This window comes from Mus pahari, chromosome 8 (genome assembly GCF_900095145.1).
Source record: "Mus pahari chromosome 8, PAHARI_EIJ_v1.1, whole genome shotgun sequence".
Lineage (NCBI taxonomy): Eukaryota > Metazoa > Chordata > Mammalia > Rodentia > Muridae > Mus > Mus pahari.
This window is the reverse complement of record NC_034597.1, coordinates 110,351,111-110,368,711: the sequence shown is the minus strand read 5'-3', so window position 1 is coordinate 110,368,711 and position 17,601 is coordinate 110,351,111. Positions and strand designations below refer to the sequence as shown.

Below are 17,601 nucleotides of genomic sequence, written 5' to 3'. Positions count from 1 at the left end.
GGGGGGGGGGGTTTGTCATATAAGTTGGTGTATGCTGTCTGGTAGTCCAGTGTTTGAAATGTCTTAGGGGTCAGGATTAATTAAGACTGCTGGTCCTCCTACAGGATTGCCCTTCTCCTCAGCTTCTTTCAGCCTTCCTAATTCAACAACAGGGGTCAGCTGCTTCTGTCCACTGGTTGGGTGCAAGTATCTGCATCTGACTCTTTCAGATGCTTGTTGAATCTTTTGGAGGGCAGTCACGATAGATCCCTTTTTTGGAGCGCTTCATCGCCTCAGTAATAATGCCAGGCCTTGGGACCTCCCCTTGAGCTGGATCCCACTTTGGACCTGTCTCTGGACCTTCTTTTTCTCAGGCTCCTCTCCATTTCCATCCCTGTAACTCTTTCAGACAAGAACAATTATAGGTAAGAGGTGTGACTGTGGCAAGTCAACCCCACCCCTCACTTGATATCCTGTCTTCCTGCTGGAGGTGGGCTCTCTAAGATCCCTTTCCCTACAGTAGGTCATTTCATATAAGGTCCCTCCCTTTGAGTCCTGGGAATCTCTCACCTCCCAGGTCTCTGGTGAATTCTGGGGTGGGGGGTGGGGTCGCCCAATCTTCTATTTCCTGAGGTTGCCTGTTTCCATTCTTTCTCCTGGCCCTCAGGGCTTCAGTCCTTTTCCCTCACCCAATACTAGATCAGGTTCTCCTCCCCCCACTCTCTCCCATTCCCCCACACACACCCTGTCCACTTTCCCTCTCAGGTCCTTCCCTCCCTCCCCACTTATGACTGCTTTCTTATCTCTCCCAGTGGGACTGAGGCATCCTCACTTGAGCACTTCTGCTTGTTAAGCTTTACTATAAAGCCTATACTCAACAAAACTGGAAAATCTAAATGAAATGGATGTTTTTTTCTAGACAGATGCCACATACCAAAGTTAAATCAAGAACAAGTAAACTAACTACACAGTCCCATATCACACAAGGAAACAGAAGAAGTCATTGAAAACCTCCCAACCAATAAAAGGCCAGGGCCAGATGGATTTAGTGCAGAATTCTACCAGACTTTCAAAGAAGACCTGATACGGATTTTTCTCAAACTATTCTATAAAGTAAAAACAGAAGGAACATTACCTAACTCATTCTATGAAGCCACAATTACTCTGATACCTAAAGCACATAAGGACCCAATCAAAGAAGAAAACTTCAGACCAATCTCGCTTATGAATATCGATGTAAAAATACTCAATAAAATTCTTGCAAACTGAAACTAAGAACACAGCAAAACCATCATTCATGATCAAGCAGGCTTCATCCCAGGAATGCAAGTTGGTTTAATATATGAAAATCTGTTAATGTGATCCACTATATAAGCAAACTCAAAGAAAAAATTACATGATCATCTCCTTAGATGCAGAAAAAGCATTTGACAAAATACAACACCCCTTCATGTTAAAAGTATTAGAGAGATCAGGAATTCAAGGCCCATACCTAAATATAATAAAAGAAATTTACTGCAAACCAACAGCTAATATCAAATTAAATGGAGACATACTTGAAGCAATCCCACTGAAATCAGGGACAAGACAAGGATGCCCACTCTCCCCATATCTATTCAATATAGTACTCAAAGTGTTAGCTAGAACAGTAAGACAACAAAAAGAGATCAAGGGGATACAAATTAGTAAAGAAATAAAGATAACAGTTTTGCAGATGATATGATAGTATACATAAACGATCCCAAAAAATCTACCAGAGAACTTCTCCAGCTAATAAACAACTTCAGCAAAGTGGCTGGATATAAAATTAACTCAAATAAACCAATAGCCTTCCTTTATACAAAGGATAAACAGGCTGAGAAAGAAATTAGGGAAACAGTTCCCTTCACAATAGCCACAAATTGTATAAAATATCTTGGGATGGTTTAAATGTTTATTAGTACTAGTTTTCTGATAACCTTGAGAGTATTTGGTTCAATCCTGAATGAGATTCCTGGCTGCTAAAATTTATAGAAAAGTGATCTATCAAATAATTTTTCAATAAATCAAGATAAAAGGCTAGAAAGAATAGTTCCCAAGTCTGTGTATCTCAAGACCTCATATTTATGTGAACAGGTCAAGTACCAATTCCTGATTCTAACAGCTCTGAATCTCTACTGCAATAGGAAACTAGAATATGTATTAAACTCACTTGTCAGAAAAGTTGACAATCTGGCCAAGATAATCTGGCCAAGGTGCAAGTTTCTTTTTAGAGTTCCTGTAGTTTAAGAGAATTAATATTGTCTTTAGAAGGAATTGTTGCTCAGGGAAAATTGTGCTGAGACTAAATTCATTATGCACTAATAAGCTCTATGAAGGACTGGACTTCTCCATGGTAGGTACTTAGGATGTCAGATACAAACATGAGCCTTCTGTAAGACCCCTTATGCATGGCTATTCTTATTAATATACCTTTACTTGTTTGTCTAAAATGTCTGTTACATGAAATGTCTAGTCTTTGAGACGCCTGTAACTTTTAATTTTGTTCTTAATTTTGGTCATTTTATAAACTCATCACATAGACAATATAGCATAATCAATATTGATCTCACCATCTTGGTTCTTCAAAAGCTTTTTTTTTTTCTGACTGCTTCATTGTTTTCATTTAGAAGCAGTGAAGTGACAGAATAAAAACAAATCCTGTTTGTTTCTTGATCTTATTATTCTGCCTACTCTACAGAGAAACACATTCATCATTTTAATGAATGTCTTATAAAAATTTTGAGAATGAGCAGTTTGATTTTTATTTCATTCCTTTTGAGCTTTTAAAAAATACTCCTGTTGACCTCTGTACTGTTAGCTTATTTGTTCCATGGATAATCCATTGTAGTTTTCAATGGTGTTTCCTTTAATTTTTTTTCCAAAAGATAGACTGCTTCTATGAACATTCTCATCTCTGATTTCATGCCATACTGGGGAGGAACTTTGAGGATTTTTGTTTGTTTTCTTTTTTCAAAGCATATATCATGGCTAGAAAATGCTATAATATAGGATACAATCATATTCAATTTTGCTAACTGTTTGAAAACTCTTATTCTGGTAATTTGTGTTCCTCCTAGATTGTATGAACAGCTTCATTTCATGCTAAATTTATGATAATTCTGATATTTAATTTTATCATCCTTATATAAGTAATCATTGTAGGTTAATATACCTGGTCTTGATTATTTAAAGAATTAACTTTTTATCTTCTGTTTTCTTGCTTCTTCAATGAGTAGACACGGCTGTTTTTTCAGTTATCTGGCAATGAGCAGTGCAGATCCTCTCCATGACTGCAGCTTGTCTCTTAGCTTTTATTGGTTGGTTTCATTATACTTATCACTTTTTAATATTGTGAGACTTAGTCGTGTTTAATTTTTCATATAAAGTCAATGATCTTTGGTATTTAAAATTTCCTAAGTGTCTAATGTTATTCACCATGAAATGAAAGGAAATTGAGGTATCTAACTCAGTAGATAAAGAATATCAGATAAAAGCTTTTAGGCATAAAAGCTCTCAGCAAACTACCAAGAGAAGTTACCTTTCTTAACATAACTTATCTATGGAACCCTACCAAAAAAGGGATGAATGATGAGCATTCGTGTTAAGAGAGAAGTAAGCTATCTGTGTTACTGTCTCTACTTCTGTCCAGTATTTTCTGGAACCCAAATTGGGACAACAGAATCAGAAAATAAAAGTAAAGAAGTAAGAATTAGTATACGAGAGACAAAGAGAAAGAAGAGAGAAGAGGAATCTGATGAGGAAGCATAAAATAGTTTCAAGTGATGCATTTGTCTACAGAAAAATTACAACAAACCTACAGAAATGTTTTTAGGAAATAATAATTTACAGTAACGTTGTTGGATATGGGATTAGTATATAAAATCCATAATATTTCTACATTGCAATTAATGAAAATTTAGTAGAAAATAATTTATTCAAGGAGCTGAAGGGGTTTGCAGCCCCATAGGAGGAACAACAATATGAACCAATCAGTACCCCCAGAGCTTCTACTGACTAAACCACCAACCAAAGGAGGGACTCAAGGCTTCAGCTGCATATGTAGCAGATGATGGCCTTGTGGGATATCAATGAGAGGATATTGGCCTTGTGAAGGCTAGATGCCCCAGTGTAGGGGAATGCCAGGACAAGGAAGCAGGAGTGGGTGGGTTAGTGGGCAGGGGGAGGGGGAATGGGATAGGTGGGTTTGGGGAAGGGAAATGAGCAAAGAGATAAACTTTGAAAATTAAATAAAGAAAATATCTAATAAAAGGAAAAATACTGAAGGATATCTAGGTATACATTTCACAAACATATACAAGATCTTTGGGAATAATAGAATTACTAAAACATGCAAAAATCAATAAAAAAATGAAAAACTTGATATGTCTTTGACAACAGTTAAGTCTCTCTATAAAGGTATAATTATTTTGGCTCACAGCTCAAAGAACTTGAGTTTATGATGATGGGGAAAACATGGCGGTGGTAGCAGTCCACTCGGTAGGAAACCTGCAAAGGCTCAGTCCTATTTATTCCAACCAGGCTCCCACTAAAGGCTGCATGCATAACCTAAAACTGGTACCATACACTGGGAACATAGAGTTCAAATCATGAGTCAAAAGAGACATTCTAGATTCAAACCACAATCAAAAATCACATGTGTTTGGGCCTCATAGTTCTTACAGTATAGATGACTGAATCATCAGCCAGTGTGCACACTTGGTAGTTTATGACACAGCCAACCTCAGGAATCATCACATTGTCACCAACCACTAATAACAGTAACAGCCCCAAGACTCTGGTGTAGTGACAATGTACTGTACAGTTCAAGAGAAAACCTTTGAGATGAATAGATAAATAGTCCAGATGATCATTATAGTAGTCTTATTTCATCTAACACAACAAAGTTCAAATCTTTTACAAGTATATAAAGAATAGTTGTCAGAAGAAACTTACCTAATTAAAGTTTCCCAGAGAAGGAAATTAAAGTTAAACATAATGTCAAAGATTACTGCAATGTCATGATGTCATTTTGTGTAACTTGATCATTTCTTGTTAATAATTTATTCCAATAGGTATCAAAATTTGTTGAAACTAAAATAAATGATTTGTTTTACTTAATATCATTCTAAAAATTGTTGTAAGAGCAGATAGCTTCAGAGGTACGGAGAAAGAAACTAAGGCTTTCTACGAGGTTGCAAAACAAGTCTACATTTTATGAGAGCTCTTGTGCTTACAGCACCTCTCCATCACAGAACAAACATCACAGAGCTCTAAACAAGGTTCACTTCTTCTTGAATAGATATAATGGCAATGCATTTTAGAACAGGGACAAGCAGAACTACTAATTTGTGCCTTGAAGACAGAGACTGGGAAAACTTTCCACTGTTATAGAATGAACAGTAAGACCTATTACTTGGAGGCTGTGCCATCCAAAAGGCTGTGGGTTGCAAGAAAAAGAAAGATAATCAGCCTACATGAAGGATAAGACTAGACTTTCTGATGGACTGCTGGCAAGAGAGGATGTATCTAGAGTATCAAGGACCAATAACCTCTAAGTGATTTTGAAACACACACACACACAGACATACACACAATTTTCAAAAACATAAATCTTTTTTTTTAAATAGGGTGACAACCCAACTAAAATATGATCCTTAAGGATAAGATCTTTTGGAAGGGGGTTAATGTTAAACTTATCTAAGACCANCAGGATAGAGTCTTCAAGGCTTTGTAGGCTTTGTAAGAGGGAGAGAATTTGAAGAATACANATTCACACATGTTCCCATTTCTTGCCATATAATATTGTACCACNTTAGGAAACTGACAGCAAGGTCAGTCTAAGGGTTGTAGTGCTTAGACTTTGAGAAAGAACTGTGAGCACAAATAAACCTATTTCTTTATGTTTACTCCATTTTGTGGCAGTGTATTATTTACAACTTAAGGCAGCCCAGCAGAACATGTATTCCCTAAAGGAAATGAAATAACATCTAGAGAGCTGAATATTTTTACTCTTAGTTTCAGGTAGTGCAAAAAAAAAAAATATCTCTATGTAAGAAACAGACACACATATTCAGAACATATAGATACATATGTATCTGTCATTATCAAATTCCAAAGGAAGTAGTGATTAGAAACAAAATTGCAAAAGATTCTATGGAAAAGAAGATAAAAGAAAAAGGACTAGGGAGATTCAGCAGTAGCTAAAGTACTCTGTACAAACCTTATGGTTCAGATTCCCATAAGGCGTCTGGGCATGGTGGGACAGAGATATTTACAAAAGAAACTCCAGAAGCTCATGGGCTAGCTACTCTGGCATGTGCACCAGCAGAAAACAAAGGATCATGTCTCATACAAAGTGGAGAGCCAAGACTGACATCAAAGTTGTCCTCTGAGTAACCTCCATATGCTGTCATGCACAGAAACTGTGCACAGTTCTGCTTCAAAGTGAGGTTTTTTAAATGTGAAGACAGATAATACTGCTCAGTGATTAAGAACCCTAGCTGTCCTTCAAAGAACCTAGGATCAATTACGAGCACCTACATGATGGCTCACAACCTTCTGTAACTCCAGTTCTAGGAAATCCAATGCCCTTCTGATATTCATGGGCCCAAGGCATGGATGTCATGAAAAAGCATACATCTAGGCAAAACACCTACATACTTAAATATTTCTAAATAAATCATTTTAAGTGTTATTAAGAAATACAACAAAAGTATTATTGGAAAGTTAATTACAACGTTCACCATAGTTTTTAAGAAGGTAAAATTCTATCTGAAAGTTGGCAAGTTCTACATGAATACTGTCTTAGTTCACAATACCACAGACTGAATAGATTACACACTGAAAAGATTTATGTGGGTTTGTGGTTCTGTTCCAGGAACAATAAACCACATCTCATGGTCTTGATGGAAAGACTCCCAAGGCAGTGGGCATGAAATAGAAAGAAAAAGGAAGCTGCATAAGAAATTTAACACAATCAGCTTTGATAGCAGAGTGATCTGATAATCACCCATCATTTCATCAGTATATTGAGGGGCCAACACACTGGAGGGCTGAAAGCTAAGCATGGCATCTGGAGGCCTACTCCACATACACACGAACTCTTCACTGATTGGGATTTTTCTTGCTTGGGTAGTTTTTGTGGGAATCTTGGCAGGTTGTTTGACTCTACAGAGACCCTGTCCACCTTCAGTTTATGTGACCAATAGCAAAAATCTAGAAAGTTATACCATGTCCCATCTATCATGAAAGCTGAGTTTACATAAATATTTTGGAATTGTTCATGGCAAGGGGGGCTCTCAAGCTGACCTTCTGGGTACTTCTAAGAACTTTGCTATATTCTTCTAAATTCAAATCCTCTGGCAAACCTCACAATACACGCTAACGTAATTTACCCAACCCTCTTCTGTAAATTCTGACAGTTATCCCAGGGAAAGACTAACCTGTAACCACAAGTAAATTAATATTGTTTTACATATTTTTTTTAACCATTAAATTTTAACTCTTAGGAGTTAGTACTGTTTCTCAAAAATTTACAATGTTAGCTTGTAACAATAGACAAATCAATTTTTTAGTTCTATTTTTTATTAGATTTTACTTATTCACTTTGCATCCTGCTCACTGCCCCTCTCCCAGTCACCCCCTCCCACAGTTCTTCCCCCATCCCTATCCTCTTCTCCTCTGAGCAGGTGGGAGCACCCTGGGTGTCCCTGTTTTCCTAGAACTTCAAGTCTCTGTGAGGCTAGGTGCTTCCTCTCCCACTGAGGCCACACAAGGCAGCCCAACTAGTAGAGCATACCTCATATACAGGCAACAGCTTTTAGAATAGCAGCCATTCCAGTTGTTCAGGACCCACATGAAGACCAAGCTACACATCTGCTACATATGACTGAGAATACCTTGGTTCAGACTGTGTGTGTTCTTTGGTTTGTGGATCAGCTTCCAAAAGGCCCAAATTAATTTGACTGCAAGTAAAGTTGTGATCAGCTTGACAAAGAAGTCCCCACATCAATAGCAGCAAAAAAGTATACCCATCAAATTCAAATGAATTCTACTTCTCTATCTTCACCTTGACCCCCTAAAAGGTATACTGAATGTTATGAAAAATACTCTATCCTCACATGAAGCCAGAATTCAAACTAAACATTGCTTCCTGGGTTGAAAAACATCAAGAAATTGATTTAACAAGATTCTAGATTTTTGAAATGTCTCTAGATCCTTGGAAGAACCAATTCTATCTGAAAAAAAAAAATACAGGTCTTAAAAATCTAGAAGAACAGTGAGGTAACCCAATCACAAAAGAAGTCACTAGATATGCACTCACTGATAAGTGGATATTAGTTCAGAAACTTAGAAAACAAAGATACAATTTTCAAAACACAAGAAAACCAAGAAGAAGGAAGACCAACGTGTGGATACTTCATTCCTCCTTAGAATAGGGAACAAACGACCCATGAAAGGAGTTACAGAGACAAAGTTTGGAGCTAAGACGAAATGATGGACTATTCAGAGACTACCCCACCCGAGAATCCATCCCACCATCAGCCACCAAACCCAGACACTATTGCACATGCCAGCAAGATTTTGCTGAAGGGACACTGATATAGCAGCCTCTTCTGAGGTTATGCCAGTGCCTGGCAAACACAGAAGTGGATGCTCACAGTTATCTATTGGATGGAACACAGGGCCCCCAATGGAGGAGCTAGAAAAAGAATCCAAGGAGCTGAAGTGGTCTGCAACCCTATAAGTGGAACAACAATATGAACTAACCAGTACCCCCAGAGCTCTTGTCTCTAGCTGCATATGTAGCATAAGATGGCCTAATTGGCCATCATTGGGAAGAGAGGCCCCTTGGTCTTGCAAACTTTATATGTCCCAGTACAGGTGAATGCCAGGGCCAAGAAGTGGGAGTGGGTGGGTAGGGGAGAAGGGGCAGGGAGAGGGTATAGGGAACTTTCAGGATAGCATTTGAAATGTAAATAAAGAAAATATCTAATAAAAAAGTAATAAATAATCTAATCAATAAAAAAATCTAAAGGAAGTAATAGATTTCTTGAAAAAAATTAAAACAGTCAAACTGGTAGGTGAGCTAATAAACACAACCAGAGCTACACTGGAAAGTTCTTCCCTAATATTACAAGATGGACAGTGCCCAAATGGTCTTTAAGGCAATATCTGCCTAATTTCAATGATTTGATCACTCTTATTTAAGTAATTATAGATCATATTAAAACTATAAAATTCCATTGTATAATTGATAATGTTGACCAGACCTAACAATGTTTTAGTAACTGAATTTACGGGCAAGGTTCACATAAAAAATTAGAAATAATGTATGATTCAATAAAATCCACAGGTGATTCTTATTATCTAGATTCTAGATTTTAAAATGTATTCTAAGAATTAATAAGTAATGCCTTTTAGAAGCCTTCATGATATATATTATTGTTTTGATGAATAGCAAAAGAATAGAAATCTGCAGCCATCAATTACCAAGCTTCATTTGGACCATTGCATACAAATATTGATGCTGTTTTCACTATAGATAACAGACTCTTGTTATTACCACTGTACTGTGCAGTAACTGCCTTAGAGATAGATCTCTACAGCCAAGGAACTAGTATAAGCTACCAAGCAATTAAAAAAAGTATTTCACTTACATAAAGAACAATATTACAATTATGATACATAACAAACACATAGACTTCATTTTCTAATGGTTATATGAAATATTTTATAGAAAAAAAAAGACTTTCAGTGATTTAGAATCTAGAGGGTGGAAACATAAAGAGTTGAAGCTCAGAGGAGACAGCAATATAGAAAGGTGAGCACAAGTATGGGAACAATCAGATGTTGCCCATAAAAATCCATCTTTCTTCCAGTGAAAAAGTTCATGGAATTCCTCTTTTCCCCTCTCTAGGATTTATTAGTGAAACTTTGCCAGGAGCCATCTCGGAGAAGCTAAAAACTAGCAGGTGATCCCTGAGATGCTTCCACCATGGACTGTAAAGCTACGATGGATTTGCTCCTTTAGGCAAGGCCAAGGAAATTATATTTGAAGAAATATTCCTGCTATTAACATGCTTTTCCTGTTGTTATTAAATATATATTTATATAACAATCACTAGGTATTAGCTCACGCTTTTACACAGATTCCTGCAGAACCACAAAGATGTACACATTTCCAATAAGACCCAGAAGACTTTACTAAAAATATCTAAGTCAATTTAGTTATGTAGACATAAAAAACCAATTAGAAAAAAATCAGTAATTTTTCTCGCCTCTGGAAATGACCATGTGGAAACACACACACACATGTACACATATATATTATATGCATATGGGAAATAAACATATACATATAAATATATGTGTAAGTTTTTCTAAAGAATATAGAAAGAGGTTCAAATAAAGAGGAAAACATAGTATATTCTGGCAGTAGTGACTAGGTTCTAGCTTTCAAAAATAATCCATTTATTATTTTGAGACAGGTTTTCACCTTCTGAAGATCCTTGTGCCTCTGCCTTCCCTGTCCTGGGATTACAGGTTTAAACTACCACACCAGTTCAAAAGGCAATCCTTTAAAACATTTGAAGATAGATGGATATGAAATTGTAAACTCTGTAATACAAAGTTCTAAACTAAAGTATTGACTAAGGAATAAGTATATTCAGTACATTTAGCAGACAAAGATTAATGACTTCAATATAAGCAACTCTCAAAACTGATAAGAAAACAAAATCACAGAACATTGACAAGGTTATGAAAAGCAAAATATAATTACTTTAACAAGAAATTAACTCTAAGTGATCAATACAGACATTTCTGCATGAGAAACATTACATGGTTGTGCTGTTGCAGATCAAAATGATAGGGCAAGAGTAACTTTCCTACATTGCTTGGATGCAAATGATTTATTATAAAGGTTTTGAAAGTGACCTTTTCTTTTCAAGCTTTAAAGCATACAAGTCTATCTAGGTCCTACTCCCATAATGCCAATTGCATACACCCTGTATGTATGGATACAGTGAGAAGAGAACACTGGATAGTAACAGAAAACTCTGACATAAGTGAGCTAAGGAGCTTCTACACATTTCCTTGTGTTTTTAAAATTGCTTCAGAGTTAATTATTGTTGTTACGTGTGTGTGCTTATGTGGTGCATACACACGCGCGCGTGCGCGTGCGCACACACACACACACACACACACACACACACACATGCTCGCGCATGTTGAGTCTACCTAGTATTGCTCATGATGGATATCCTATCAGAGGACTTGTTGCTGTAGAAGACTGAGTCTTTGTTTCAGCCATTAATTGCCTATAGCCATTAAATATGTGTGTTTGAGAGATTCCCCCACCCATACTGGTCTGTCAACTGGTATTATCATTGTGCTGGTCTTATTTAGGCAACAATATTATTGCAACTTCATGCGTACAGTGTTCCTGTCATAAATAGTAGACCCTACCTCCCTGTAGACAGTCTGGTCCTCTGGCTCTTACAATATTTCTTTTTCCTCTTCTGCAATGTTCTCGGAAGCTTCAGTGTGGGGTTGTATTTTAGGTGTAGCAGTTGGGGCTGAGCATTTCATTCAGTATTTTTCTGCATTTTCACTATAGATTTCTGTATTGGTCTCTGCTCAAAAAGAAGCATCTTTGATGAGAAATGAGAACTACACTTAACTATGGGCACATGTATAAGTATTTAGAATGCAATTATAAGTATTTAGAATGCATTGCCTTCTTCAGTGTTCACAATGGAAATGTCCATCAAAAATAGAAAGCAACCAGAATCTACAAACACATTTACCTGCAAAACTTGTCTAAATCCTTCTGCATATCTAAACTTACCATCTGCATTGCTTTTAGAATTCTGTTCCTTAATGCTATGACTATGATTCCTTCTCTACATTTTCTGAATATGAGTGGAAGAAAAATCCTTTATGGTATTCAATAATGGCTTAGAAAAAAGGGGAGTTAATTTCCAATTATTTTACTGTGTGAAATATATTATGACTAATATTATATCAATATAGGTATTAATATATCAATAACATAGTTAATATAGTATAAAATAATAGTTGATATAATATAATAATTAATTATTTTGACTGTATTAGTATATTAGTAATATATAAATATGAGAAACATATTATGACTAATCCTAACAGTCTCATATCCTTTACTTAGAAGTTAATACAGTATTGCCTATTTTAATTCCAATTAAAACTTTTTTATATAAAATAAGAAGTATCATCCTCAGAGCAGGTAATGAATGATGTTATTCTGAGAAAAGTGAACTAAGAAGTTTTTACACATTTCCTAGCTAACAAATTGTAGCTACCTATATTTGTGTATTTTTAATATTTAGTTTTTAATATTTAGTGTTGTGAATTTATAGTTGTTATTTTCAATATCAAGTTATTAGAATTTATATTATATATATTTAATTAGATGAATATTAATACATGTATATACAATATATATCTACATGTAAGTATTAATGTTTAGATGTATGAATTTTAATATATAGCTGTTTAGTCATAATAGTACAGTACTAGATCAATTTATATACACAAAGTTATTACTTTATATAGAGTCTATTTCCCTGCTTGTTATGTACTTTATTTTTTTCCTTTATTAGATATTTTCTATATTTACATTTCAAATGCTATCCCAAAAATCCCTATACACTCCCCCTGCCCTGCTCCCCTACCCACCCACTCCTACTTCTTGGCCCTGGCATTCCCCTGTACTGGGGCATACAAAGTTTGCATAGCCTAGGGGCCTCTCTTCCCAATGATGGACAACTAAGCCATCTTCTGCTACATATGCAGCTAGAGACATGAGTTCTAGCTGCATATGTAGCTACTGGTTAGTTCATATTGTTGTTCCACTTATAGGGTTGCAGACCCCTTCTGTACCATGGGTTCTTTCTCTAGCTCCTCATTTGGGGATCCTGTGTCCCATCCTATAGATGACTATGAGCATCTACTTCTGTATTTGGCAGGCACTAGCATAGCCTCATAGGAGACGGTTATATCAGGGTCTCTTCAGCAAAATCTTGCTGGCATATGCAATAGTGTATGGGTTTGGCGGCTGATGATGGGGAGGATCCCCGGGTGGGGTAGTCTCCAGATAGTCCATCCTTTTATCTTAGCTCCAAACTTTCTCTCTGTAACTCCTTTCATGGGTATTATGTTCCCTATTCTAAGGAGAAATGAAGTATCCACACGTTGGTCTTCCTTCTTCTTGGTTTTCTTGTGTTTTGCAAATTGTATCTTGGGTATTCTAAGTTTCTGGGCTAATATCCACTTATCAGTGAGTGCATATCTAGTGACTTCTTTTGTGATTGGGTTACCTCACTAAGGATGATATCGTCCAGATCTATCCATTTGCCTAAGAATTTCATAAATTCATCATTTTTAATAGCTGAGTAGTACTCCTTTGTGTAAATGTACCACAGTTTCTGTATCCATTCCTCTATTGAGGGACATCTGGGTTCTTTCAAGCTTCTGGCTATTATAAATAGGGCTGCTATGAACATAGTGGAGCATGTGTCCTTATTACCAGTTGGGGCATCTTCTGGGTATATATCCAGGAGAGGTATTGCTGGATCTTCCGGTAAAACTATGTCCAATTTAAAAGCTAAATGAATAAATGATATTTCTGATGGTATAAAATAGCTTTGGTCTCTTGTGTTTTAACTGGTGTGTTTCAAACACAACTTTTTGTAAAATGTTAGGGCTGCCTGGTCTACAGAGTGAGTTCCTGGACAGCCAGTGCTATACAGAGAAACCCTGCCTGAAAACAAGCAAACAAACAAGGAACTTTAGTGTCTAGCACCCATATCCACAGCTCACAGCTGCCTGCAACTCTAGCTTCAGGGAGGTCTAATGTCCCCTTCTGGCCTCTGCAGATAACCTCACTCACATGCACATGTTCATGTACACAGATATAGATGTAAATTAAAATGTAAAATGTTATTCTTGACTTTGTGTGACCTTTTACTTTATGTACAGTGGCTGGAACTCACTATTGATAAATTCATGAGAAAATCGGGGGCATGCAGTCTTTAATGTCAGTCTTGGTGTGGCTTTGTTTCTCTAGGTGGCTTTTACAGTACTTTTCGACCTGGAAGCACTTCTGAAGATATGGTGCTTGGGGTTTACTGGCTACATCAGCTCATCTCTCCACAAGTTTGAACTACTGCTTGTTATTGGGACGACTCTGCATGTGTACCCAGATCTTTATCATTCTCAGTTTACATACTTCCAGGTAACATACTGCAATTACAACTAATGCCTATTCCTCAGGAAAATGGAAGTTGCTTATTAAAACAACTACATAAAATCCATATATTCGGTAATATGGCTTTGAGGGAGATAAAATGTAATTACCAGAAACATTGCAGTAACAAATTGTAGTCATTGTTTATAAATTGCTGAAAAATCAGAGTAATATATTCAAATCTTTAACAAAACTTTAACAGTTTATATATATACATACTTATGTAAATAGATATAACACACATCTATTTTTAGATATTAAATTCTAAACCTAATAAGATTTTGGCACAAACTTAAAGGGAAGGTTATGAGTTTATTTCAAGTGTATATCTTTCTTCTAAACTTCCTTACTAAACAGTTTACAATGGATGCTTTAAGGGTTGTAAAATTTATCTTCACAGATATAAAATTATCTTCCATTATTACTTGCAAATGTTTATTTCTTTGTTTTGTGACAGTTAAATAACTGTAGTTGTAATTATTCTTTTATAACAATTGTATATCTTTTTCAAATGTGATATTTTAGATAGCAATGCCTTATAATTACTAAATAAATGTTAATTATTAGTTACATTTTTGTAATCATTTGGTTCTAGAATATGCTCACTGTACTGTTAAATTCATGACAAAATGATTATTAAAATACTCACATGTTGTAGTTAATCAAAATCATTTCATATGCATTTAAATTTCTGACTCGCATTTGTATAATTTATAGTGGGAATATCAGAACAAACATTGATGTCCTACAAGAAGATATTTCTAAATAGTTGAAGAATATAATGACAGCAGAATTTTAAATATTAACTTAGAGAAATTGGATTTTAATTCCTTAGAGGAGTGGTTTCAACCTTCCTAATGATGCAAACTTTAATGCAATTCCTTATGTTGTGGTGACCCCCAGCCATAAAATTATTTTTGTTGCTATTTTATACCTGTAATTTTGCTTCTGTTATCAATTATAATGTAAATATTTTTTGGAGATAAAGGTTTGCCAAAGGGGTCACAACCCACAGGATGAGAACCATTCCCTATTATTTTACTTATTGTTAATAACAAATTAATCATATTTAGAATAATTATAACTCTAGACTTCATAATCCAATTTATAATGACATAGAAGTGCATAAAAGGACATGGAAACATTGTCCACAGAAATTAATAACAAATAGTCCACAAACCTAGACTGTAACTTAGCTTTAATGAACCAGAACATGTTAAAATTGTGAGTTGCTTTGATGGCTCTGGCTCTTCCTAATAACATCTTTGGTCTAAAACACCTCATCACTTATAAAGTCCTATCATGATCTTTAGAAACCATTACTGAAGTAGTTTGTACAAGAATTTTCAACATGTTTTAAAATATCTATAAATAAGCATGCATTCCAAATGTAATAGTTGATCTTGACTGTCAGCATTATTAGATTAAGATTCAACTAAGTTATTTGTAAGACACATCTCTGGATATGTCTGAGTGTCTGTGCAAATATTACCAAAGAAGACTAGCTAAAAAGGCTCAGCCCTATAGGTGGTAACATCACATAGTCTAGAGACTGTTAAGGACTAAGTCACCACAATGGAGTAAATCCTCAGAAACTGTGAGTCAGAATAAATCTAATTAACTTATTTGTTCAAGGACATTTCTTGTCATAATAAGAGAACATTGACTAGTATACTATATATGCCTGTTACAGTTGTTCATGGATACCATTGTCTGGATTCGAACATCTGCTTGAACACTTTGTGCCTACATTAAGAGAGATAATTATAGATACTATGCCTGGTAGTTAAAATAATGAAGGTCTTGATTGCAAACCTATTGATCAAGTTAAGAAAAATATAAGTCAGGCACATGATCCCAGCATTCTTCAGGTGGGAGGATGTTCACAAATTCAAAGGCAGGGTGGGACTGTGTCAGGAATTACACGATGAAAAGCTGGCAGCTAGACCATGAAGTGTAATATTGATTCAGAGAACTTCATTTCTCACACCAGTTTTATCAAGTGTTGCATTAATATTTTAACTGTGCATCTTCATGACTTATTCAATCATGCATGCCATTAATTTACTTGACATACTGCAAGCTGTGCATCTATTCTTGCATAAGAGCAATAAGGTTCATCAGTATTCCCTGTTGAATCAAGTCTAGAGAGGTAGACTTTATAAAAGGCAAAATTCAGAGATTAAAGATTGTGGGATTTAACAGAGACTCCACCTATTTCTTTACTTTTATGTTCATTTCTTTCTTAAGCAGGCTTGTTCCATGTGGTAGACAAAGATAGCTTCCCAGAAGTTTGGGCTTTAGTGATGGTTCTTGTATTGATGCCTGTTAGAGATGAACAAGGAACAGCAACCAAATCTCTAATTGAGGTATCCAGCAAAACTCCTGAGGATAATTCAGGTTACTATAGACCTTGGGTGACTCTGCTTATGCCTCACGGTCAAAGCATACAGGAGAAATGACTTCAGGAAGGGAAGTCAAGAAGAATAAGATAGAGACTGGAAAGGCAAAATCTAAGATTTATTTTATATCTGTGAATCATTATAATCTCATATTTAAAGTGTATTCCTGTTCTTTACTATATTGGAAATAAGATATCCATTTTTTCCAGTTTTCCCTGTTTCCCATGGATGCTTATGTATGATGTTTCATTTAAGACACTAACACAGTTTATTAATTTAGTATTTCTAAATTTGGACTGCCTCTTGTGATTGATGGCTTGTCATATATTAGTTTGCAACATTTTTATTTATTTATTAGAGGTACCTGAAAAATGATGACACCTTATACCTGATGAAAAACGGCATCTTTCTATGATGCTCATTTCAGCATTTTATCAAATGCCAATTTATATATTTTTAAAAGGGGTGTTTTTTGTTGTTTTATGGGCATGAGTCTTTTGCTCATGTGTATGTATGTGTGGTACATGAATGACAGATGCCTATGGAGGCCAGAAGAGCGTGTGTCAGATACTCAAGACCAAGAGTTACAGGTGTCTGTGAGCCACCTGATATGGGTTGCTGAAATTTCTTCTTTACAAAGACAGTCAATACGCTTAACTATGGAGTCTCATTTCAACCCCTCAATTTATACCACTTAATATATTATTTTATCTTGAAAGGTGCATGTAATTTATCAATGTGTGATCTTTTGTAATAAAATAAAGTACCATAAATAATATTTCCATAATATGTTTGGCACATAATTAACATTTTAAATTTAAAACAAATTTATTATTTGTCTTTAGGTTGGGTTTTACAAATACTTCCAAATAAATATATGATATAATGAATAGCATCTATAGAGTAAAG

At 35.6% G+C, this 17,601-nt stretch overlaps 1 protein-coding gene across 3 annotated transcripts in view; it reads left to right on the top strand.

Moving 5' to 3' along the window:
- Positions 1 to 17,601, top strand: part of Nalcn (sodium leak channel, non-selective) — a 302,398-nt gene that overhangs the window by 134,806 nt on the left and 149,991 nt on the right. For all 3 annotated transcript variants that reach the window (XM_029541616.1, XM_029541615.1, XM_021204107.2), the window contains exon 12: positions 14,111 to 14,278. In XM_029541616.1, the coding sequence (XP_029397476.1) occupies positions 14,111 to 14,278 (168 nt within the window). The remainder of the gene's footprint in view (positions 1 to 14,110; positions 14,279 to 17,601) is intronic.